This window comes from Nycticebus coucang, chromosome 18 (genome assembly GCF_027406575.1).
Source record: "Nycticebus coucang isolate mNycCou1 chromosome 18, mNycCou1.pri, whole genome shotgun sequence".
In the NCBI taxonomy this organism is placed as follows: Eukaryota; Metazoa; Chordata; class Mammalia; order Primates; family Lorisidae; genus Nycticebus; species Nycticebus coucang.
The window spans coordinates 54,207,681-54,234,029 of NC_069797.1; the positions used below are offsets into that span (position 1 = coordinate 54,207,681).

The 26,349-nt window shown below is 45.2% G+C and overlaps 1 protein-coding gene across 3 annotated transcripts; it reads left to right on the plus strand.

Annotated features, from left to right (window-relative positions):
- Nucleotides 1-898: 898 nt before the first annotated feature.
- On the plus strand, nucleotides 899-26,269 carry MRPL45 (mitochondrial ribosomal protein L45). 3 transcript variants are annotated; one of them, XM_053568484.1, is made up of 9 exons: nucleotides 913-1,070; nucleotides 2,265-2,442; nucleotides 3,646-3,763; nucleotides 5,693-5,791; nucleotides 17,189-17,237; nucleotides 21,081-21,230; nucleotides 23,947-24,120; nucleotides 24,325-24,425; nucleotides 24,513-26,269. In XM_053568484.1, the coding sequence occupies exons 1-8, from the start codon at nucleotides 936-938 to the stop codon at nucleotides 24,403-24,405; spliced, it is 984 nt and encodes a 327-aa protein (XP_053424459.1). In that variant the 5' UTR covers nucleotides 913-935; the 3' UTR covers nucleotides 24,406-24,425; nucleotides 24,513-26,269. The 3 variants fall into 3 exon arrangements, with proteins under 3 accessions (XP_053424458.1, XP_053424459.1, XP_053424460.1); XM_053568483.1 differs by having other exon boundaries at nucleotides 899-1,070; nucleotides 24,325-26,267; XM_053568485.1 differs by lacking the exon at nucleotides 21,081-21,230 and having other exon boundaries at nucleotides 24,325-26,269.
- Nucleotides 26,270-26,349: the final 80 nt, after the last annotated feature.

Here is a 26,349-nt window from a genome sequence, read left to right on the forward strand (position 1 = left end):
CCTCAGTATATGGGGCCGGCGCCTTACCAACTGAGCTACAGGCGCCGCCCTGCGTTATCATTTTTTAACTGTAAATAAATTACGTAATTTCTGTGACTTTTTTCCCCCCGAAATGACACATCAGAAATGTTTTTTTTTTTGTCAATTCGCGTGTCTTTTGCCTTAGTAAACATAGTAGCCAATCCCCTTAATTTAATAGGAAGAAAGAAAACTGGGGCTCAAATTTAAGGTCACAGCATTCTAATGTCAGATACAAACCCAGAAACTTCATTTTCGCCCTTTCTGCGATGTAAGTACCTTCAACATACTTTAGCCATTGAAGAAACACACTTGTCTCAAATCTCTCTGACTTCAGAGACAAAGAACTTTTCATTTTTGGGGGGGCGGCGCCTGTGGCTCAGTGAGTAGGGCGCCGGACCCATATACCGAGGGTGGTGGGTTTAAGCCCAGCCCCGGCCAAACTGCAACAAAAAAAATAGCCGGGCGTTGTGGCGGGCGCCTGTAGTCCCAGCTACTCGGGAGGCTGAGGCAAGAGAATCGCTTAACCCCAGGAGTTGGAGGTTGCTGTGAGCCGTGTGAGGCCACGGCACTCCACCGAGGGCGATAAAGTGAGACTGTGCCTCTACCAAAAAAAAAAAAAGAACTTTTCATTTTTTACCACATGGAAATAAGGTGCAGCAATGTACCAAACATAGAAATGAACCAACCGCACACCGCCAAGAACACCTCGTGCGCAGGCGCAGGTCGCGGTTAGGAACCCTTCTGCCCGCGCGTGACAGCCATGTGTTCCACCCTACCCCCACCGTCCTCTCATTGCGCATACCCAACTGAACTCCACCCGCCCCACCTCTCGAGTACGTGCGCGTCCTCGCTGCTCACACTTCGGGGGAGGGCGCGCGCCCTGGAAAATTCCACTCCTGTGTAAGCTCTGCCCTATGCGCCTTCTCTGCTACCGTACCTGCTTCACTTGCAGTTGCCATCCCAGCAGCCTTTGCGTGAGCAAAATGGCAGCCCCCATGGCTTGGGAGTTGTCCTTCTTGTCCAGGACTTTGGGCTGGTGGTCTCGGCAGGTGGGTAGGGACAGAACCAACAGGACTCCAGAGGCTGGAGGAGGAGAGCAGAGTAGAGGGAAGTACATGCAATTATCCTTAGTGAGCTTGGACGGTACGCGTAAGACCTAGCCGAGGGATAAGTTGGCGTGGACAGGACCTAGCTACTGAGCTAGTTGGGGCCAAGTCAGTAGAGTCTAGGCAGGGATCTGAGAGTGGGCGAATTCTCGGGGATTAAGTTTCTCCAGTTTGGTTTGGACCTATCTGGCGGGGTTTTAAAGGGGAACGACGAAATGACTTGCAAAGTGGGCTTGCTTCCCTTCGATTCTCACAAATGTCCTAAGTTGAACAGTAGCTGCAAAAGGGAGAGAAGCCCTTATTATCACTGTCCCTGCCTAAGAAAACCTCATGATCAAAGAGAAAAATTCTCCTGGGCTTTAGAGGACTTACTGGTCAGTGGGGAGCGAAAACGACAGAATAAAGTTTACAGGGAGACTCCTGATAGAATGAGTAAAATGCGATCTGAGTGGGTGAAAGAGATGCTAAGAAAAAGACTCTGCTAGTTAAGAAAAGCACTCCGCTCATTTCACTATTGGGTTGGTGTTTAATTTCCCCATCAGACTGAAAGTTCTTTGAAAGCAGGTCTTGATTTAATTGATTCTGCATCCCTAGGAGTTTGCATAGTCCTATACTGTAGAAAGTACTAAAGGAAAAAAAAATTTTTTTTTGAGACAGAGCCTCAAGCTGTCACCCTGGGTAAAATGCCGTGGCATCACAGCTCACAGCAACCTCCAACTCCTGGGCTCTAGCGATTCTCCTGCCTCTGCCTCCCAAGTAGCTGGGATTATAGGTGCCTGCCACAACGCCCGGCTATTTTTTGGTTGCAGCCATCATTGTTGTTTGGCAAGCCCGGGCTGGATTCGAACCCACCAGCTCAGGTGCATGTGGCAGGCACCTTAGCCGCTTGAGCCACAGGCGCCTAGCCCTAAAGGAAATTTTTTATTAAATGTTGAGTGATGCTAACCGGCTTCTAATAAGAGACACCCATAAGTGTTTAGGTCACAGTACCTTTTTCCCTGTGATAATTGTTTCATAATTGTTCCTGAAGCTTTCTTTGGATGTGCCCTTTCTATAGGGTTTTGCATAGTGTTTGTTCAAAATAGATTTTTTTTTTTTTCAGGTTACCTATGTACTAACTTTTACCTTACTTTTCAGCCTGTTCTAGTGACTCAGTCCATAGCTGTAATTCCAGTAAGAACTAAAAAACGTTTCACACCTCCTACTTATAAATCTAAATACAAAACAGAAAAAGAGTTTATGGAACAAGCCCGGAAAGCAGGATTGGTCATTCCTCCAGAACGTTTGGAGCGTCCCATACATCTGGCCTGTACAGGTGAGGTGTGGTATTTTTATGACTCTGACCCAGTCTCCTTCCATCAGAGATCTGGAACTTGGACTGTGATTGATGGCATTTAATTAACCACAAAATCAGTTGAACTTCAATACTAATTTTCTTTCTATGCATTCTGTTTCATGAGGTCATCTTTGATCTTGTTTATATACCATTCCTAGAAGTAAAGAGCAAAATTTCCCTGTTTCATAGAAGTAAAAACTGAGGCCCTGAGAGACTTAAATTTTTCTTAAATTATTTTTCTTTTTTTTGAGGGGGGACAGAGTCTCACTATATCACCCTCGGTAGAGTGCTGTGGTGTCATAGCTCACAGCAACCTCAAACTCTTGGGCTTAAGCAATTCTCTTGCCTCATCCTCCCAAGTAGCTGGGATTACAGGTGCCCACCACAACGCCCAGCTATATTTTTGTTGTTGTTGTTATAGCTGGCCTGGACCGGGTTTGAACCTGCCAGCCTCGGTGTATGTGGCCAGCGCCCCACCCACTGAGCTACGGGCACTGCCCTTAAATTATTTTTCTAATGTAACATGCTTCTTTGTACTTGAAAGTCTGCTTCATTAATTTATTATCTATCCTGGGTCTCTCCCAAGATTACTTTTTCTCAGTTGGGCATAGTGGCTCACACTCGTAATCCTAGCATACCTAGCAATCCTAGCACTACAGGTGCCTGTCAAGGTGGGAGGAATGCTTGAGCTCAAGAGTTCTAGACCAGCCTGAGCAAGATTAAAAAAATAGAAAAATTAGCTGAGCGTTGTGGCAGCTTGAACCCAGGAGTTTGAGGTTGCTGTGAGCTGGGCTAATGCCATGGCACTCCAGCCTGGGCAACAGAGTGAGACTCTGTCTGAAAAGAAAATAATAGGGCGGCACCTGTGGCTCAGTGAGCAGGGCACCGGCCCCATATACCGAGGGTGGTGGGTTCAAACCCAGCCCCGGCCAAAACTGCAACAATAAAATAGCCGGGCATTATGGCAGGCACCTGTAGTCCCAGCTACTCGGGAGGCTGAGGCAAGAGAATCGCCTAAGCCCAGGAGCTGGAGGTTGCTGTGAGCTGTGTGATGCCACGGCACTCTACCACGGGTGATAAAGTGAAACTCTGTCTCTATAAAAAAAAAAAAAAAAGAAAAGAAAATAATAATTTTACTCAATCTTTCAGTACTTTCTTAATTTTCTTCTTCCCTCATTACAGCTGGTATCTTTGATGCCTATGTTCCTCCAGAGGGTGATGCTCGGATGTCTTCTCTTTCAAAGGAAGGACTGAAACAGAGAACTGAGCGATTGAAGAAGAAAGCGGCATCACAATTGTCGTGGGTGTCTGAATCAACTAGGAGTTGTTATTAGAATGACATTTTCTTTGGTGGGCACAGTGGCCCATGCCTCTAATCCTAGCACTCTGAGAGGCTTTCCCAGTAGCTGAGACTACAGGTGCCTGCCAATGTGCTTATCTAGTTTTTCTTTTCTTTGAGACAGAGTCTTGCTATGTCGCCCTGGGTAGAGTGCTGTGGCATCATAGCTCGCAGCAACCTCAAACTTTTGGGCTCAAGTGATCTCTTGCCTCAGCCTCCCAAAGTAGCTGGGACTACAGGTGCCTGCCACAATGCCTGGCTATTTTTTGTTGTAGTTGTTATTATTATTTAGCTGGCCTACGCTGATTTCGAACCCGCTAGCCTTGATGTATATGGCTGGCGCTGTACCCACTGTGCTATGGGCACCAAGCCTAGTTTTTTTATTTTTAGTAGAGATGGGATATTGCTTTTGTTCAGGCTGGCCTTGAGCTTGTGAGCTCAAACAGTCCACCCGCCTCAGCCTCCCAGAGTGCTAGGATTATAGGTGTGAGTTACCTCGCCTGGCCTCATCCAGGATATTATAAAAGATGTGAAGTGACCGTCTTTTTTATGGCTGAATAGTATTCCATGGTATGCATGTACTGCAATTTTCTTTTTCCAGTTTATTTTTATCCAGGGCTGGATTTGAACCCACCACCTCCTGTATATGGGGGCTTACTCCCTGAGCCACAGGCACTGCCCACAATTTGTTAATCCATTCCTGAGTTGATGGCATTTAGGTTGTTTCCACATCTTGGCGTTTGTAAATTGAGCTCCAGTGAACAGTCTATTGCAAATGTCCCTATGATAAAATGATTTTTTTTTTCTTCTGGATAGATGCCTATAGTAGGATTTCTGGATCAAATGGGATCTAATTTGAGATCTTTGAGGATTCTCCATACTTCTTTCCAAAAAGGCTATATTAGTTTGCATTCCCACCAACAGTGTAAAAGTGTTCCCCTCTCACTTGTACCAGACTGTTTATTGCAGCTCAATTTACAATTGCCAAAATGTGGAAACATCCTAAATGCCCACCAACCCAGGAATGGATTAACAAGCTGTGGTATATGTATACCATGGAATACTATTTAGCCATTAAAAAAAATGGAGACTTTACATCCTTCATATTAACTTGGATGGAAGTGGAAGACATTATTCTTAGTAAAGCATCACAAGAATGGAGAAGCATGAATCCTATGTACTCAATTTTGATATGAGGACAATTAATGACAATTAAGGTTATGGGGGGGGAAGCAGAAAGAGGGACGGAGGGAGGGGGGGTGGGGCCTTGGTGTGTGTCACACTTTATGGGGGCAAGACATGATTGCAAGAGGGACTTTACCTAACAATTGCAATCAGTGTAACCTGGCTTATTGTACCCTCAATGAATCCCCAACAGTAATAAATAAATAAATAAATAAAAGTGTCCCCCTCTCTCCACATCTGCCAGCAGCTGCAGCTTTGGGATTTTGTGATGTGGGCTAATCTTACTGGGATTAGGTGATAATCTCAGGATGGTTTTGATTTGCATTTCTCTGATAATTAGGGATGGTGAGCATTTTTTGATGTTTGTTAGCCATTCGTCTGTCTTCCTTAGAGAAAGTTTTGTTTATGTCTCTTGCCCAGTGATACATGGGAGTGCTAGCTCTTTTTTTGTTTATTAATTTGAGTTCTCTATGGCAACCCTGTCTTCATTGGTAATTTTTATTACATCAGTTAGGAAGTTTGAAGTGTGTAAGACTTTTATGATCACATAGCTTAAAATGTAATAAGAATAAAAACATATTTATATGAGAAGTAACTTAGAGTTTAAACTTCAGGCCCAGACACATTGAAAAAACAATGTAAGCTGTGAATTATGGAAATGTATGAAGTCTTCTTTAGAAATAATTCTCAGGCTTAATTTTATAGATTCCGGAAAATAAAAGAATATGATGTTGATTTTAAAATTAAGGACTTCCCTGAAAAAGCAAAGGATATCTTCGTGGAAGCTCACCTTTGTCTGAACAAGTAAGTGAACTCCTTGTCATGTACCCATTCTGTTCTTAGCAGCTGTCATTCTACTCACTGGGTTTTTGTTTTTTTTTTTTTTTGCACAGATTTAGTTTTTTTTCTTCAAGTAACAGTTCTAGAGTGAGAGAACTTCCTATATGGGAAGTAATTAGTGACTGAAGCTATCCTGCTACTGCCTCAGTTTCACTGTATTATGCTAGAATGGCTGCTGTTTTCACCCAAGGTGATCCCTTAATTCACCCTGATCCTTTTTTTTATTATTATTATTATTATTTTTTTTTTGTAGAGACAGAGTCTCACTTTATGGCCCTCGGTAGAGTGTCGTGGCCTCACACAGCTCACAGCAACCTCCAAGTCATGGGCTTAAGCGATTCCCTTGCCTCAGCCTCCCGAGTAGCTGGGACTACAGGCGCCCGCCACAACGCCCGGCTATTTTTTTTTTGTTGTTGTTGCAGTTCGGCCGGGTCTGGGTTTGAACCCGCCACCCTCGGCATATGGGGCCGGCACCCTACCCGCTGAGCCACAGGCGCCGCCCCACCCTGATCCTTTTTGTATGTTTGTCTTATGTATGACATTTCCCTTTCCTTAGTTATTTTGAATATGTTTCCTTTGAAAATTTCCTTTTTTTTTTTTTTTTGAGATAGAGCCTCAAGCTGTCGCCCTGGGTAGAGTGCTGTGGCATCACAGCTCACAGCAACCTCCAACTCCTGGGTTTAAGTGATTCTCCTGCCTCACCTCCCAAGTAGCTGGGACTATAGGTGCCCGCCACAACACCTGGCTATTTTTTGGTTGCAGCCATCATTGTTGTTTGGCAGGCCCAGGCTGGATTCAAACCTGCCAGCTCAAGTGTATGTGGCTGGCGCCTTAGCCACTTGAGCCACAGGCACTGTGCATTTTTTTTTTTTTTTTTGAGAGTGCTGTGGCATCACAGCTCACAGCAACCTCCAACTGTGGGCTTAAGTGATTCTCTTGCCTTAGCCTCCCAAGTAGCTGGGACTACAGGCACCTGCCACAGTGCCCAGCTGTGTTTTCTTGCAGTTGTCATTATTATTTTAGCAGGCCCAGGCCAAGTTTGAACCCACCAGTCTTGGTGTATGTGGCTGGCGCCATAACCACTGTGCTACGGGTGCTGATACTCTTAATTTTTTTTTTGATTCAACAAAGTCAGAGCTACTGGGAAAATGAAGAATCAGGCTGGGCATGATGGCTCATGCCTCTAATCTTAGCACTCTGGTAGGCTGGGACAGTCAGGTTGGTTGAACTCAGGGGTTCATAACCAGCCTGAGCAAAAGTGAGACCCCATCTCTATTAGAAAAATTTAGCTAGGTGTTGTGGCAGGTGCCTGTAGGCCCAGTTACTCAAGAAGCTGAGGCATGAGGATCACTTCAGCCCAAGAGTTTGAGGTTGCTGAAAGCTTTGGTGACACCATGGTGCCATGAGAGTGAGAGTCTGTCTCAAAAAAAAAAAACCACACCAAGAGCCTGGAATAATACTGAATACTGTCCTTGGACTTTTGCCAGTATTCTTTGAGCTGTTGTTAGAGTAGCTAGGCTTCAGGTAGGACCAAAAACCTGTACTCCAACATGCATTAATTAATTAAACTGTTGTATATTTCTTAGTACACTTTTTTTTTTTTTGACACAGAATCTTATTTCATCGCCCTCGGTAGAGTGCCAAGGTGTGGTGTCATAGCTCACAGCATCCTCAAACTCTTGGGCTCAAGCAATCCTCTGGCCTTAGCCTCCTGAGTAGCTGGGACTATTGGTGCCCGTCATAATGCCATGGTATTTTTTCAAGATGGGGTATTGCTCTTGCTTAGGCTGGTGTCAACCTCCTGAGCTCAGGCAATCCACTTGCCTTGGCCTCCCAAAGTGCTAGGATTACAGGCATGAGCCACCATTCCCAGGGTAAAAGGTTTTTACCCTTGCCCTTTTTTTATTTTTTTGAAACAGTGTCTTACTTTGTTACCCTCGGTAGAGAGCTGTGGTGTCATAGCTCACAGCAGCCTCAAACTCTTGGGCTCAAGTGATTCTTTTGCCTTGCCTCCCAAGGGTGCCTTTACCACCCTCCCTGTGGTAGGACTATAGGTGCCTACCACATTGCCTGGCTATGTTTAGAGACAGAGTCTCACTCTTGCACAGGCTGGTCTTAAACCTGATCTCAGGCAATCTACCTGCCTCGTCCTCCCAGAGTGTTAGGCCAGCCTTACACTTTTAAAATTATGAAATATTTCGGGCGGCGCCTGTGGCTCAGTGAGTAGGGCGCCGGCCCCATATACCGAGGGTGGCGGGTTCATACCCGGCCCCGGCCAAACTGCAACAACAAAAAAAAAAAAAAAAAAAATAGCCGGGCGTTGTGGCGGGCGCCTGTGGTCCCAGCTACTCGGGAGGCTGAGGCAGGAGAATCGCCTAAGCCCAGGAGTTGGAGGTTGCTGTGAGCTGTGTGACGCCACGGCACTCTACCGAGGGCAATAAAGTGAAACTCTGTCTCTACAAAAATATATATATAAAAAAAAAAAGAAAAAAAAAAAAAATTATGAAATATTTCAAACATAAGAAAAGTACTTGTCAGGTTCATAGCTGTTTATATACTCTGATATTTGCTTCAAAATCTTTAATATGAGGGGAGAGGACAAGACATTTAGCTAAAGCCCTATTTCCCCTCTTTTTCTAGAGATAATTACTATCTATATGTCATTTCTATTCATATTTTAATATTTCCACCACACATATATCTCACATATCTTCTCTTTTTTTTTTTTTCTTTTTCTTTTTTGGAAACAAGGTCTTGTTCTGCTACTCATTGTGGAGTGCAGTGGCATGATCATGGTGCACTGCAGACCTCAAACTCCTGGGCTCAAGGGATCCTCCTGCCTCAGTCTTCCAAATAGCTGAGATGATAGGCCTGTATCGCCACACCTGCCCAACTTTTTTAGAGTTTTTGTAGAGATAGGACCTTGCTTTGTTGCTCAAGTGTGTCTCAAAGTCCTAGGCTCAAATAATCCTCCTGCCTCAGTCTCCCAAAGTACTGGGATCACAGGCATCAGCCACTGTGCTTGGCCTGTAGACAAATGTCTTTTAGAATCCTGCTGTTTTTATTGTTCAACACTGTTTTTGTTGTTGTTTTTTTTTTTTGTTGTTGTTGTTTTTTGTAGAGACAGAGTCTTACTTTATTTTGTTTTATTTATTTATTTATTTTTTTTTTTTGTAGAGACAGAGTCTCACTGTACCGCCCTCGGGTAGAGTGCCGTGGCATCACACGGCTCACAGCAACCTCTAACTCTTGGGCTTACGTGATTCTTTTGCCTCAGCCTCCCGAGCAGCTGGGACTACAGGCGCCAGCCACAACGCCCGGCTATTTTTTTTTTTTTTTTGTTGCAGTTTGGCCGGGGCTGGGTTTGAACCCGCCACCCTCGCCATATGGGGCCGGCGCCCTACTCATTGAGCCACAGGTGCCGCCCTGTTTTATTTATTTAAAAATTTTTTTTTTTATTGTTAAATCATAGCTGTGTACATTAGTGCAATCAAGGGGTACAATGTGCTGGTTTCATATACAATCTGAAATATTCTCATCAGAGTCTCACTTTATTGCCCTCTGTAGAGTGCCCTGGCGTCACACAGCTCACAGCAACCTCCAACTCCTAGGCCCAGGTGACTTTCCTGTCTCAGCCTTCTGAGTAGCTGGGACCACAGGCCACAATGCCCCGCCATTTTTTTTGTTGCAGTTTGGCCACGGCCAGGCCCAAACCCACCACCCTCAGCATATGGGGCTGGCGCCCTACCCACTGAGCCACAGGTACCACCCAACCCTGGCGCCCTACGCACTGAGCCACAGGCACCACCCAACCCTGTTTCTTTTTTTTTTTTTTTTTTCCATTACATTATTTTATGCATTCTATTTACCTTGATTTTTCTTTGTTTCTTCTTCTCCTTTCATTTCTTGGCTAAATATAATTTCCTTCTTTCTTATTAATTCCCTCTACTTGTTTAGACATGTTACATTCTACTTCTGTTGTTTTAGTGGTTATTGTTTCTTTTTTTTTTTTTTGAGACAGAGTCTCAAGCTGTCACCCTGGGTAGAGTGCTGTTGCGTCACAGCTCACAGCAACCTCTGACTCCTGGGCTCCAGTGAGTCTCCTGCCTCCGCCTCCCAAGTAGCTGGGACTACAGGTGCTTGCCACAACCCCTGGCTATTTTTTGGTTGCAGCCATCATTGTTGTTTGGGGGGCCCGGGCTGGATTTGAACCCGCCAGCTCAGGTGTATGTGGCTGGCACCTTAGCTGTTTGAGCCACAGGCACCAAGCCTCAGTGGTTATTGTTAAAATGTTTAACAAACATTCTTTTTTTTTTCTTGAGATAGAGTCTCACTTTGTCACCCCCAGTAGAGTGTTGTGATATCATAGCTCACAGCAACCTCAGACTCTGGGCTAAAGCAATTCTCTTGCCTCAGCTTCCCAAGTAGCTGGGACTACAGGCACCTGCCAAAATAGCTATTTTTTTTTTTTTGTAGTTTTTGGCTGGGGCCAGGTTTGAACCCACCACCTCCAGTATATGGGACTGGCGCCCTACTCCTTGAGCCACAGGCGCCGTCCTGACTGGTGTTTTAGAGACAGGGTCTTGCTCTGGCTCAGCCTGGTGTCAAATAGGTGAGTTCAAGCAACCCACCTGCCTTGGTTTCCCGGAGTGCTAGCATTACAGGAGCAGCCATTGCACCTGGTACACCCCCAACATTTTTTCTTTTTTTTTTTTTGTAGAGACAGAGTCTCACTGTACCGCCCTCGGGTAGAGTGCCGTGGTGTCACACGGCTCACAGCAACCTCTAACTCCTGGGCTTCCGCGATTCTCTTGCCTCAGCCTCCCTAGTAGCTGGGACTACAGGCGCCCGCCACAACGCCCGGCTATTTTTTTTTGTTGTTGCAGTTTGACCGGGGCTGGGTTTGAACCCGCCACCCTCGGCATGTGGGGCCGGCGCCCTACTCGCTGAGCCACAGGCGCCGCCCCCAACATTTTTTTTTTTTTTTTTGAAATTTTTTATTTTGCAGATTTTGGCTGGGGCTGGATTTGAACCCACCACTTCTGCCACATGGGGCCGGCGCCCTGCTCCTTTGAGCCACAGGTGCTGCCCCCCAACTTTTTTGTTTTGTTTTGTTTTTTTTGGAGACAGAGTCTCACTTTGTTGTCCTTGGTAGAATGGCGTTACAGCTTACAGCAACCTCAAACTCTTGGGCTTAACAGATTCTCTTGCCTCAGCCTCCCAAGTAGCTGAGACTATAGGCGCCCACCACAACATCTGGCTAGTTTTAGAGATGGGGGTCTCTCTCTTTCTCAGGCTGGTCTCGAACCCTTGAGTTCAGGCATTCCACCCACTTCAGCCTCCCAGAATGCTGGGATTACAAGCACGAGCCACTGTGCCCAGCCATTGTAGGTTTGTTCTTAGTTGAATTTGTACGTAAGGTCAAACAGGTTACCCGTTACCTGTAATAGCCTTTGTTTATGTGAGTTGTATGTATGTAAGTTGGAAGTTTGTAACTCGAGGACTGCCTGTACAGGCAAATGCCACCACGCCCAGCTGATTTTTCTGTTTTTTGTAGAGAGGAAGGTCTCTATGTTGTTCAGGCTAAGTTCAAACTCCTGGCCTCAAGTGACCATCTGCGTAGGCCTCCTAAAGTGCAGGGATCACAGTAGTGAGTGAACCACTATGCCTGGCCTCTGTTAGCGTTGTAAAGATGTAATCTTTTCGTTGCTGTTTATTTTCTATTGGGAAGTTAGCTGTTTTTTCTTGTTGTTCCTTTTAAGTTGAAGTTTCTTTTCCCTGTGTATTTTTAAGGTTTTTCTTTCCCTTTAGTATTCAGTTTATTGTGATGTACCTGCAGGTGTGTTTATGAGTGGTTTCTTTATCCTGCTTAGCGCTCATGTTGATTCTGAAATCGTTGGGTGCTTTTTTTGGTCAGTGTTGGAAAATTCTCAGACAGAACATCTCTTCAAATTTTGCTTCTGCTCCACTTTCTCATCTCCTTGTGTAGTTCTGAATGTACATATGTTAGATCTTTTACTATGTGCCAAATGTGTCTGAGCTTCTTTTCTATATTTTTCCAACTGTTTCTTTCCCCCCTCCAGCTTTAGTCTGGATATTTTCTGATCTATCTTCCTGTCCTCTTTTTAGATATATCAAATCTGTTACATCTACCTACTGAGTTCTTAATTTTCCGTTTTTCACTCCAAGAATTTTCTTTTTCTTCTTAGTGTATGCAGTTCCCTGGCAAAATTCTCTATTCTGGACTGGGTATGGTGGCTCATACCTGAAATCCTAGCACTATAGGAGGCTGAGGTGGGGGGATCCCTTGAACCCGAGAGTTCAAGACCAGCCTTAGCAAGAGTGTGACCCTGTCTCTACAGAAATAGAAAAATTAGCCTGGCATGGTGGCGCATGCCTGTCATCTCAGCTACTCGGGAGGCTGAGGCAGGAGGATTGCATGAACCCAGGAGTTTAAAGTTGCTGGGAGCTAGGTTGATGCCCTAGCTCTCTAGCCTGGGGGCAGCAGAGTGAGACTTTGTCTCAAATAAAAAAGTGGGAATTAGGGCGGCGCCTGTGGCTCAGTGAGTAGGGCACTGGCCCCATATACCGATGGTGGTGGGTTCAAACCCAGCCGCGGCCGAACTGCAACAACAACAAAAAAAATAGCCGGGCGTTATGGCGGGCACCTGTAGTCCCAGCTACTTGGGGGGCTGAGGCAAGAGAATCGCTTAAGCCCAGGAGTTGGAGGTTGCTGTGAGCTGTGATGTCATGGCATTCTACCGAGGGTGATAAAGTGAGACTCTGTCTCTAAAAAAAAAAAAAAAAAAAGTGGGCAGTAAAGACCACAGTTTTAGATGGGCAAGTAATATCACATTCTTTTTTTTAAAAAAGAAGGCACCCCATCTAGAGGAACAGGCCTTCAACACATACCAAATCTGCCAGTGCCTTCATCTTAGACTTCCCAGAACTATGAGAAATAAATATGGTTTATAAGCTGCCCAGTTTATGGTATTTTTGTTACAGCATTTTGAACAGACTGAAGACATGTAGGTACTTCAGATAAGTAGAATCTTACAGTATTTATGCTTTTGTTTTTTTGAGACAGAGTCTCATTTTGTCACCCTTGATAGAGTGCTGGGGCATCATAGCTCAGAGCAGAGCAACCCTGAACTCTTGGGCTCAAGTGGTTCTTTTGCCTCAGCTTCCCAAGTGGCTGGGACTACAAGCACTCACCACAACACCCAGGTATTTTTTTTTTTATTTTTATTTATTTATTTATTTATTTTGCAGTTTTTGGCCGGGGCTGGGTTTGAACCCACCACCTCTGGCATATGGAGCCGGTGCTCTACTCCTTTGAGCCACAGGCGCCCCCAACACCCAGGTATTTTTTTCTTTTTTTTTTTTTTGTAGAGACAGGGTCTCACTTTATGGCCCTCGGTAGAGTGCCGTGGCCTCACACAGCTCACAGCAACCTCCAACTCCTGGGCTTAAGCGATTCTCTTGCCTCAGCCTCCCAAGTAGCTGGGACTACAGGCACCCGCCACAACGCCCGGCTATTTTTTGGTTGCAGTTTGGCCGGGGCCGGGTTTGAACCCGCCACCCTCGGTATATGGGGCCGGCGCCTTACTGTCTGAGCCACAGGCGCCGCCCTACACCCAGATATTTTTAAGAGACAGGGGTCTTGCTCTTTCTCAGGCTAGTCTCTAACTCCTGAGCTCAGGCAATCTACCCACCTCAGCCTCCCAGAGTGCTAGGATTACGGGCATGAGCCACCATGCCCAGGAAGTATTTATGCTTTTGTGACTATTTTTTTTCATTTAGCATAATGTCTTCAAAGTTCATCCATATTGTACCATGTGCCAGAATTTCCTCTTTTTTTTTAGACAGAGTTCACTCTGTCTCACCCTGGGTAGACTACATCTACCCACGGTGGCATCATCATAGCTTGTGAGTTATGCTTGCAATTCTCTTGCCTCAGCCTCCCAAGTAGCTGGGACTACAGGCGCCTGCCACAACACCCAGCTATTTTTTGGTTGCAGCCATCATTGTTGTTTGGTGGGCCTGGGCTGGATTCGAACCCGCCAGCTCTGGTGTATGTGGCTGGCGCCTTAGCTGCTTGAGCCACAGTCACTGAGCCAGTTTTTATTTCTTTTATTTATTTATTTTATTTCAGTTTTTATTTCTTTTTTTTTTTTTTTTTTTTTTTGTAGAGACAGAGTCTCACTTTATCGCCCTCGGTAGAGTGCCATGGCATCACACAGCTCACAGCAACCTCCAACTCCTGGGCTGAAGCGATTCTCTTGCCTCAGCCTCCCGAGTAGCTGGGACTACAGGCGCCAGCCACAACGCCCGGCTATTTTTTTGGTTTGCAGTTCAGCTGGGGCCGGGTTTGAACCCGCCACCCTCGGTATATGGGGCCAGCGCCCTACCGACTGAGCCACAGGCGCCGCCCCTCAGTTTTTATTTCTTTTCCAACTCCGACCATAGACTAGTCTCTAGATTAGTAGACTGTTTTTCCAGTCTTCCTTTCCTATGAACGCAGAACCCTATATTATTCAAGGATATCAAGTCCTACTCAACTGCCCTTCAGGGGTTCCAGGTTTCAGGAAAAGTTAAGCTCCCAGCCATTAGATCCTATTTCTGGATCCCTTGATCATTCCTTGTGCTGTCATGGTATCAGGTTGCATTCTTTCCGTTCTGGTTTTAGTTCCCTCTTTCTTTTTGGTATCTGGAGATTTTCTTTCTTGCAAACTTGGCAGAATATTTTAAAGTGTGTGTTTGTATTATATTTTATCTAGCATTTGTAGATGTGTATTGTGGGAGTAGTTTTGCATTAGCCTAGTCCATTATGTTGCAGAAGCACATGTCTTCCTTTTTCTTTCTTCAAAGTAAGTTTTATTGAGTAAAACAGTAAGTGAACCCATGGAATATGGAATTTATTTCCACTAAAGATTTCTAGGCTAGGATAGGGGAGAAAGAAGAGTTCATTCAGAGGTGCTGGCCATTGTGGTCATCATGGTAGTTGTCACCACAACTCACTCTAGTCAATTTCTGCAGTGGAGGAAATGACTTGGAATCTTTTCTGTTAAGAATAGAGGTGGGGGGGCGGCACCTGTGGCTCAGTGAGCAGGGCCCCGGCCCCATATACCAAGGGTGGCAGGTTCAAGCCCAGCCCTGGCCAAACTGCAACAAAAAAATAGTCGGGCGTTGTAGCGGGCGCCTGTAGTCCCAGCTACTTGGGAGGCTAAGGCAGGAGAATTGCCTAAGCCCAGGAGTTGGAGGTTGCTGTGAGCTGTGTGACGCCACGGCACTCTACCGAGGGCAATAAAGTGAAACTCTGTCTCTACCAAAAAAAAAAAAAAAAAAAGAATAGAGGTGGGGAAAAAAAAGAAAAAGAAAGAATAGAGGTGGGGCTCAGTGCCTGTAGCACAGTGGTTACAGTGCTGGCCACATACACCAAGGCTGGTGGGTTCAAACCCAGCCTGGGCCAGCTAAGCCACTGACAACTGTAACAACAAAAACAAAAACAAAAAAAGCTGGCATTGTGGTGGGTGTCTGTAGTCCCAGCTATTTGGGAGGCTGAGACAAGAGAATTTTTTTTTTTTTTTATAGAGACAGAGTTTCACTTTATGGCCCTCGGTAGAGTGCCATGGCATCACACAGCTCACAGCAACCTCCAACTCCTGGGCTTAAGCGATTCTCTTGCCTCAGCCTCCCGAGTAGCTGGGACTACAGGCGCCTGCCACAACATCCGGCTATTTTTGTTGTTGTTGTTGCAGTTTGGCCGGGGCCGGGTTTGAACCTGCCACGCTTGGTATATGGGGCCGGTGCCTTACTGACTGAGCCACAGGTGCCACCCCCGAGACAAGAGAATTGCTTAAGCCCAGGAGATTGAGGTTGCTGTGAGCTGTGACATCACAGTACTCTACCAAGGGCAACACAGTGAGACTCTGTCTCAAAAAATAAAAATAAAAAAAGAATAGAGGTGGAAGTCTGGACGTGGTGGCTGACGCCTATAATCCTAGCACTCTGGGAAGCCAAGGCAGGTGGATTGCCTGAGCTCACCAGTTAGACACCAGCCTGAGCAAGAGTGAGACCTCATCTCTAAAAAACTAGTCAGGCGTAGTGGTGGGTGCCTGTAGACCCAGCTACCTGGGAGGGTGAGTCAAGAGGATCACTTGAGCCCAAGAGTTAGAGGTTGCTGTGAGCTATGACTCCAAGACACTCTACTGAGGGTGACAAAACGAGGCTCTGTCTCAAAAAAATAAAAAAAAGAATAGAGGTGTGGAAGGGAAAAAGCCAGACACCTTAAAATTAATCCCTTACCCATTCTGGGATTAAAGAACAAGATTTTTCAAAGGAGGCAAAGAGTTTAACTTCCCTAAAATATTAAACAGTGGGGGAAAGTCGTGTGTGCACCTGAAAGAAACTACTTTGTGGTCTTAGGTTTATTTGAGACTCCTCAGTTGGAACCCTCCGAAAATCTTATAGAATTAGGGGTTTGCTATCTGGTATTTTTGTTGTTTTTTTTAAATTAACCATTACTGTGTAAACTGAGCGGTGACTAGGCTATTCTGGCAGCAAAAAAGATATTGAGGAAAGAAAAGGACAGACCAGAAAAGATGATTGTCTTTGACTAGGTTCAAAGATGAGAGTGTAAGATACAACTCCAAATCAGTTGGTACTGATGATGTGTCAGATGAGGGGAGGTAAGATGAGCACTCAATTGTTACTTGTATTGGACTTTGTTCCTCTTACTAGCTTAGAGCAGAATCAGTCCCCGTGTCAGTAAGGATCTCTTGCCCTGTGTGAGGATGTATGGTAATTTCAGAGAAATTTTTTCTTATTCCTGATATTTATATTATTTATTTATTTATTTTTTGAGACAGAGTCTCACTGTGTCGCCCTTGGTAAAGTGCCATGGTGTTACAGCTCACAGCAACCTCCAACTCGTGGGCTTCAATGTTTCTCTTGCCTCAGCCTCCTGAGTGGCTGGGACTGCAGGCGTCCGCCACAACGCCTGACAATTTTTTTGGTTGCAGTTGTCATTGTTGTTTAGCTGGCCTGGGCTGGGGTTCAAACCTGTCAGCCTCAGTGTGTATGTGGCTGGTGCCATAACCACTGTGCTATGGGCAATGAGCCCTTATTCCTGATATTTAAACATAATTTTATTCTACTATTGATCCCAAAGTTTTCTGGTAAACCAGTTTATTGTTCATCTTTGTGCCCCTAGAACTTAGCATAATGCCTGGCTTACAGTAGATGTACCAAAAATGTTTCTAAAAATGAATTTTTTTTCATTTTCAGTGCTTTTTTTCAACTTTCACACAGGATATTATAAAAGCAATAGTCAATGATATGTGTCTCTTTCTTTTCTAGCTCAGACCATGACCGGCTTCATACCTTGGTAACTGAACGGTGTTTTCCGGTAGGTTCTCATCCTCCACAGAGCGGTGGGATGCCTGGGTGGACAAATTCTAGATATCACCTTTGGTTTTTCCTAATAAGCGTCAGTTTTGCTCAGGAGTTTGAGGCCAGCCTGAGCAAAGTAAGACCCCCGTCTCTATTAAAATAGAAAAAAAATTAGCCAGGCATTATAGCTACAGGTACCTGTAGTCCCAATCTACTCAGGAGGCTAAGCAGGATTACTCAAACCCAGGAGTTTGAGGTTGCTGTGAGCTAGGCTGACACCATGGCACTCTATCCTGGGTCACAGAGTGAGACTCAATCTCAAAAAAAAAAAAAGGGAAGAAGGGTCAGTTTTGAAAGTGCCTTAGGTGTAAGGCACAAACTTAAGTTCTATTATTATTACTATTTTTTTTTTCAGACAGAGTCTCACTTTGTTACCCTCAGTAGACTGCCGTGGCATCATAGCTCATAGCAACCTCAAATTTTTGGGCTCCAACGATTCTCTTGCCTCAGCCTCCCAAGTAGCTGAGACTACAGTCATCTGCCACAATGCGCGGCTATTTTTAGAGATGAGGTCTCACTCTGGCTTAGGCTGGTCTCGAACCTGTGAGCTCAGGCAATTCACCCTCCTTAGCCTCCCAAGTGCTGGGATTACAAGTGTGAATCTCTGTGCCCAGCATTTTCATTATTGTTAGCTGAATGATAATGACTTCACATGGACTTGCATAAGGGCCTTGACAAATGAGGAAAGAGGAAGTCCAAGTTGGGTATAGTAGCTTACTCGTGCCTGTAATCTTAGCACTCTGGGAGGCCAAGGTGGGAGGATCTCTCAGGAGTTTGAGACCAGACTGACCAAAGCAAGACTCCATGTCTACTAAAAGTAGAAAAATTAAACAGGGTGTTGTGGCACATGTCTGTATTCCCAGCTTCGTGGGAGGCTGAGGCAGGAGTTACACTCAAGCCCAGGAGTTTGAGGTTGCTATGAGCTATGATGGCACCACTGCACTCCAGTTTAGGCAACAGAAGAGACTGTCTCAAAAAAAAAAAAAAAAAAGAGAGAGAAAGTTTCTCAGCAAGCAGTACTAAAACGCCAGGGGTATAGATTCTGAGGCCAGATATAGGATACATTAGGTCACACCTACATATATGCCTATACTATACTGAAGGACTCAACAAAAGTTCATGAGGTTTATATTGTGTGATAACAGGGTGGTAGCTTCTTTGGGAGACCCCCAAGAATGAGAGTTTGTGGTCCAGTTAGAGATTCAAGATATGATTGATTCAAGATAGTTGATAGGAATTTAGTTTCTGTCAATTTAGCTCTAGAGTTTTGTTTTTACTTTTTTGAGACAGAGTCTCACTCTTTTGTCCAAGCTAGAGTGCTATGGCCTCAATCTAGCTCATAGCAACTTCAAACTCGACTTAAGCAGTCCTTCTGCCTCAGCCTCTGAGTAGCTGGGACTACAGGCAATGTAACACCCGACCCAACTGATTTTTCTATCTTGTCTTGCTTTTGCTGAGCAGCCTAGTCGCGAACTCCTAAGGTTAAGCATTCTTCCTGCCTCAGCCTCCCAGAGTACTAAAATTATAGGCATGAGCCACCACACCGGCCTCAGATTTAGTTCCTATCTGTAGAACTTCAATTTCTGTTAATTTCCCTAGGAAGAAGTATAGCTAATGCAGTCTTAGCAGTTTAGCCTTTATGTCCCTATAAATTCCCATCTTTCACTGCTAAAAGATGGGGTGAGAGAAATATATATGCTGTCAACAAAAGTACGTGTAATTATTAGCAGATTATGAGAGAGTATGGGGGGTATAATGGTAGGTTGGGTGTGCTGGCAGTTTGGATTGTGGCTTTTATTGATTTGGAGAAGGGTCCTCTAGGAGGAAGGTGGGTCTTGAGTTGTGATTTAGATGAAGAGAGAGTCATGAGATAAGCTTGGGCAATATCTTCATCAAAACTTGAAAAGCATGGCTGGGTGCGGTCACTTATGCCTGTAATTCTAGCACTCTGGGAGGCTGAGGTGGGTAGATTGCCTTGAGCTCAGGAGTTAGAGACTAGCCTGAGCAAGAGCGAGACCCCATCTCTAAAAAATAGGTGGGTGTTGTGGTGCACCTGTAGTCCCTGCTACTTGAGAGGCTGAGGCAAGCGAATCGCTTGAGCCCTAGAGTTGGAGGTTGCTGTGAGCTATGATGCGACAGTACTCTACCAAGGGCAACAAAGTGAGACTCTGTCTCAAAAAAAAAAAAAAATTTGAAAAGCTGTGGGCTGGGCATAGTGTCTCACACCTGTAATCCTGGCACTTTAGGTGGGAGGATTGCTTGAGCTCAGGAGTTGAAGATCATCCTGAGCAAGAGTAAGACCCTGTCTCTACTAAAAATAGAAAAATTAGCTGGTATTGTAGTGGGTGTCTGTAGCCCCAGCTACTTGCAGGGCTAAGGCAGGAGGAATGTTTAAACTCAGGAGTTTGAGGTCGTTGTGAGCTAGGCTGATCCCATGGTACTCTAGCCTAGGCAATAAAAGTAAAACTCTCTAAAAAAAATACAAAACAAAAGGCTAGGCAGGGTGGTTCATACCTGTAATCCTAGCACTCTGGGAAGCTGAGGCAGATGGATTCCTTGAGCTGAGAAGTTTGAGACCAGACTAAGTAGGAACGTGACCCCATCTCTACTAAAAATAGAAAAATTAGGGCAGCGCCTATGACCCAGTTGGTAAGGCGCCGGCCCCATATACCGAGGGTGGCGGGTTCAAACCCGGTCCCGGCCAAACTGCAACCAAAAAATAGCCGGGCATTGTGGCGGGTGCCTGTAGTCCCAGCTTCTCGGGAGGCTGAGGCAAGAGAATCGCTTAAGCCCAGGAGTTGGAGGTTGCTGTGAGCTGTGTGAGGCCATGGCACTCTACCGAGGGCCATAAAGTGAGACTCTGTCTCTACAAAAAAAAAAGGCAGCTGCTAAAGTTCGAGGTGGATCTTTGTAACTTGTTGGGACATGGATTTTGGAAATTAAGAAAGGAAGAACTTAGATTTTTATTTTCTGTGCTTGACACATACATACCCCGTTTCTCCGAAAATAAGACTGTCTTATTTTAAGGTGTGCTCCCAAAGATGCGCTAAGTCTTATTTTCAGGGGACGTCTTATCTTTCCTGTAAGTAGGTCTTATTTTCGGAGGATGTCTTATTTTCGGGGAAACAGGGTAGATGAGACCTGCAAAACTACTCCTGTCTTTCCCTGACTATTTTGTGTGGTTTTTATAGGAAGTAAATACAGTTGACCCTAGAACAAACTGGGTTTCAACTGTAAGGGTCCACTTAGGTATGGATTTTTTTAAAAAAAACTGCAACCAAAAAATAGCCGGGCGTTGTGGCGGGTGCCTGTAGTCCCAGCTTCTCGGGAGGCTGAGGCAAGAGAATCGCTTAAGCCCAGGAGTTGGAGGTTGCTGTGAGCCGTGTGACACCACGGCACTCTACCCGAGGGCCATAAAGTGAGACTCTGTCTCTACGAAAAAAAAGAAAAAAAGAGAAAAATTAGCTGAGTATTGTGGAGGGCACCTGTAGTCCCAGCTACTAGGGAGGCTGAGGGAAGAGGATCTCTTGATTCCAAGAGTTTAAGGCTGCTGTGAGCTATGATGCCAAGGCACTTTACCTAGGGCGACAGAGTGAGATTCTATCTCAAAAAACAAAACAAAAAACCCAAAACAAAAAAAAAGAAACTTGAGAAGATGGGAGGGAAAATACACAAGAGAGCCTTTGGTGGGAGATGCTGCCTATTGGCCATAGTGTTGCAGGAAGTAAGAGCAGGTATGGCTATAACAACTTCCCTAAGGGGAGGGAAAAACCCAATTGAACTTGTTCTCTGCCCTTAGGACATGGTCTGGGACATCAGGTATAAGACTGTCCGATGGCGCTTTGTGGAATCTTTAGAGCAACCTCAGGTGGTCCAGGTTCGCTGTTCAAGTCTGGTGAATCAAAGCAACTTGTACGGCCAGGTCACTGTCCGCATGCATACCCGCCAGGTAGAGGCACCAGTCTGCTTTCTTCCAAGCTTTTCTTACTCTCAGGTTGGTCACTCACCCTGGAGTGCAAGGGTATAGCTGTCCAGGACTGCAGGGTATAAGGAAAGGTTCACCATGGTCTTCTATACTGTCACCACCTCCTTCCCTCTACTGAGTGTTAGGTCTGCTGTGACATGATGTAGAGCTATTTTCTCCCACCTTCCTGGTCTTAACACCCTTCCCACTCCCTGCCCTGAAGAGGAAAGTGTCAGCAGTTCTTCAGTTAGTCCTAGATTCAGAATTCTTTTTTTATTTATTTATTTATTTCAGATTACTAAGAGGGTACAAACTATTAGGTTACATTGTTTGTGTTTATTAGGTAAAGTCCCTGTTGTAGTTGTGCCACTCACCCAGGAGGTGTGTCATGTACCCTTACACTGTGCCTTTTAGGTGGGAGCAAACCTCCCATTCCCTGTTCTCTTTTCCCTCCCTCACTTCTTCCCACTTCCCCCAACTTGAATTTAATTGAGTTTTTCTCTTGTATGGTGTATGTTTGTTCATCTACTGGGTTTATGTTGGTACTGAGTACGTTGGATACTTGCTTTTTCATTCTTTTTTTTTTTTTTGCAGTTTTTGGCCAGGAGTGGGTTTGAACCCGCCACCTCCGTCAGGTATGTGGGGCCAGCGCCCTACTCCTTTGAGCCACAGGCACCGCCCCCTGCTTTTTCATTCTTGTGATACTTTTCTTTTTTTTTTTTTTGGTTGCAGTTTGGCCGGGGCCGGGTTAGAACCCGCCACCCTTGGTATATGGGGCCGGCGCCTTATCAACTGAGCCACAGGCGCCGCCCTCTTGTGATACTTTTCTAAGGAGAATGTTCTCCAACTTCATCCAGGTTAAAGACAAAAGATGTAAAGTCTCCATCTTTTTTTTTTTTTTTTTTTTTGAGACAGAGCCTCAAGCTGTTGCCCTGGGTAGAGTGCTGTGGCATCACAGTTCACAGAAACCTCCAACTCCTGGGCTCAAGCGATTCTCCTACCTCCGCCTCCCAAGTAGCTGGGACCACAGGCACCCGCCACAATGCCCGGCTATTTTTGTTTTTTTTTGTAGAGACAGAGTCTCACTTTATGGCCCTCTGTGGAGTGCTGTGGCGTGGCCTCACACAGCTCACAGCAACCTCCAACTCCTGGGCTTAAGCGATTCTCTTGCCTCAGCCACCCGAGCAGCTGGGACTATAGGCGCCCGCCACAACGCCTGGCTATTTTTTGGTTGCAGTTTGGCCGGGGCCGGGTTTGAACCCGTCACCCTCGGTATATGGGGCCGGCGCCTTACTGACTGAGCCACAGGCGCCCCCCCCTGGGCTGCTTCTTAATCTTAAACTGCACCACAGAGCATCCTGTCCCGCTACCTTCAAATTAATGTGGTCATTGTTCTCAAGTCTTAACTCCTTTTTTAGGCTTTTCATCTGCCATGGCAAGTGCATGAGTCTCCTCAGCTGCTGCTTCACAAAAGAGGTACCAGGTCTACACTGAACTAGCACACTTTTTTTTTGAGACAGAGTCTTAAGCTGTTGCCCTGGGTAGAGTGCTATGGCATCATAGCTCACAGCAACTTCCAACTCTTGGGCTCAAGCCATCTTCTTGCTCGAGTTTTTCTATTTTTAGTAGAGACAGGGTCTTACTTCTGCTCAGGCTGGTCTCGAACTCATGAGCTCAAGCAATCCACCACCGTGGCTTCCCAGAGTGTTAGGATTACAGGCATGAGCCTCCATCTTTTTTTATGGCTGAAAAGTATTCCATGGTATACATATACCATAGTTTATTAGTGCATTCATGGATTGATGGGCACTTGGTTTCATTCCACATCTTGGTGATTGTGAATTGATTTGTGATAAACAATCTAGTGCAGATGTCCTTATGATAAAATGATCTTTTTTCTACTGGGTAGATGCCTAGTAGCGGGATTGCAGAATCAGTTGTGAGGTCGTGAGGTCTAATTTGAGTTCTTTGAGGATTCTCTATACTTCTTTCCATAGAGGCTGTATTAGTTTTCAATCTCATCAGGAATGTAAAAGTGCTACCTTCTCTCCACAACCGCACCAGCATCTGCAACTTTGGGACTTTGTGATGCAGGCTATTCTTACTGGGGTTAGGTGATATCGCAAGGTGATTTTAATTTGCATTTCTCTGGTGATTAGGGATGATGAGCCTTTTTTCATGTGTTTGTTGGCCATATATCTGTCTTCCTCAGAGAAGGTTCTGTTCGTGTGTCTTGCCCAGTGATAGATGGGATTGTTTGCTCCTTTTTTGTTGATTAATTTGAGTTCTCTGTAGATTCTGGTTATCAACCCTTGGTCAGATTTGTAACATGCAAGCATCTTTTCCCATTTTGAAGGTTGTCTGTTGGCTTTAATTGTTGTGTCCTTAGCTGTGCAGAAGCTTTTTAGCTTAAATTAAGTCCCACTTATTTTTTTTTGCTGTGATTGCCAACGGATGGAATCTTCTTCATAAAATCTTACCCTAAGCTGGTATCATCTAGAATTTTTCCCACACTTTCTTTTAGGATTTTTATCATTTCATGTCTTAGATCATCTTTTATCCACTAGACTCAGAATTCTGACATAACTTTTTTCTTGCCCATTAAAATTCTTTGTTATGGTATGGTTATTTCAAAAATGCATGTGTGGCAAAAAACCAAACCAGAAAAACTAACAAGCCAGATTTGCTATCATCCTTGCAGACTCTGGCCATCTATGACCGGTTTGGACGGTTGATGTATGGACAGGAAGATGTACCCAAGGATGTCCTGGAGTATGTCGTGTTTGAAAAGCACCTGACAAACCCCTATGGGAGCTGGAGAATGCATGGCAAGATTGTTCCCTCATGGGCACCCCCTAAGCAGCCTATCCTTAAGGTGAGGCAGCTGGATGGTAAGCTTGCTTGAGACAGTAGTGGTGGCATCCTAAGCCTCTCCTGTTGGGCTCCGCCTAGTGGAGAGAGGGGATGATGCGACTCGAAGGAAGGGGAAACTTTGTGATGGAGGCTGGAGATGAGGGATGAACTCTTCTGGGTAAACTGTGGGGTTGATTGGTAGGTAACTCAGCCTCTATTCTTTCAGACGGTGATGATCCCTGGTCCCCAGCTTGGGGAAGACCATGAAGAAGCACAAGGAGAGGCCCATAAGCCTCAGCTAGTCTGATGGCAAATACGACTCTCGGAGTAAAGCATGGGTGATGAGGCTGCTGGGAGCTGAGAAATCATTCATCTCCATTGTGCTCTAAGAGGAACTACCTTTGTTTTCTCCAGGCCTGCTTGAGTCTTTTCAACAGTCTTATCCTGAACAACCATGGCTGATGGCTGGGCCCAGGTGGGCGGCAGGGATGCTCAGCCCTGGACCTTCTTCTTTTGCAATTGTACATCTAACTTCTGAGTCTAGATGAAAGGCAGTATGTTTCAGAGAATATCTATACCAGTTTTTCCCACAGCAGGAAGTGAGGGAACAGAACAGCAGCACTCTCTTCTACTCACAGGGCAGGGATCAAAGTTTGAAATAAAACACTGTCAGAGTGTTGAAAAAGTTTTGGTGGGTTCTGTTCATTCCCCTGGCTCAGGCTGGGAGTAGACCAGCCTTTGAATAGCACAAGTGGAAGATGAGCTTACTTGTGAGTGACAGGACTTCTCAGGAAATCCAGACTTGGGAAGAATAATTAGTGTTTATAAAATATTTAAGAAGACCTTTTTTTGTAGAATGACTTACTGATGACTCAGCATTTGTGCTTCATTAGAAGAATATAAACCCAGAGAAATAATTTATCCCTCAGCCTTTGATGGTATCATTAATTATTAGCTGCATCCTGGTGTGACCCCAGGAAGTATGGTGGGAGACAGGGGCCATGGATGGCTTGCCTCCTTGGGAAATTCACCTGCAAGACTTGGTTCCCCGATTTCTAGTGGATATGGTGACTCTTCTTTCTAGTCCAGTATTATGAAGGTACATGTACCAGAGTATGAATACCTGTGTAGAGTAGAATAGCTCAGCCCTTCCTTGTTTAGCTCCATCTGGGATGTTAGGAGAAGGGAGTGGGACTTCACATGCTTGTGTGTCCAAGGTCATCTGACTATGACAAGGGAAGTCACTGTACCATCAACAAGCTTAGCTCTTAGTACTATTGCTTTTATCAGTCCAGTATAAGCTCCCCTTAGAACACAGGACCTTAATTCTTCTATTTTCTCTTTCTCAAGCTTAGAATTTGTTTTAAGGAATCTGTCACTTAAAGTAAGAAAGAATTAATCTCTAGTGACCTTGTCCAGAGAGAAGAACCTGGCATCAGGTTAAGAATAAATAACCAGTCTCTCTAAGCTATCATCTCAGCAAAGCAGCAAACAAGTGAGGCTTCACTGGGGAAGACTGGTTTTTTAGAGGAGCTGTTGAGTGCTGACTGTAGAAGCAAAGATAATCTATGCTGAGGGAACAGACAGTGCTGGTGGGTTAACCCAAAGCAACCCCTCTTAATCATGCTACTTAGTCTCAACCCTTTTTTTTTTGTAGAGACAGAGTTTCACTTTGTGGCCCTCGGTAGAGTGCTGTGGCATCACACAGCTCACAGCAACCTCCAGCTCTTGGGCTTAAGCGATTCTCTTGCCTCAGCGTCCGGAGTAGCTGGGACTACAGGCGCCCGCCACAATGCCCAGCTATTTTTTTGTTGCAGTTTGGCCGGGGCCAGGTTTGAACCTGTCACCCTCGGCATATGGGGCTGGCACCTTACCGACTGAGCCATGGGCGCCACCCAACCCTTTTGTTTTAAAATGCACATCAGTTTGCAGCATTACTGCCCAAATGAGGTTTGGTCACATCCTATTTGCCTGAGCCCTGGATTAAGGCAAAATAAGGGAAGTACTTTTGAGCTGGGGAGTACAGATGAAGGGCAGGTAATCCTAGCAAGATAGGGAAGCAAAGAAACAAAAAACCCACACTTGGTAGGCAAATAATACAGTAAATGATTTCTTTAAATATGTAAAAACAGTGGTTCAAATAAACTATTTCATACCACTGCCCTAGTTATCTTGGCCTTCTCTAGATAATCCTAGATAAAGCTGCCACCAGGGAGCTAGAGGATAAGTGCAATTTTTATTTCCCCTTGGA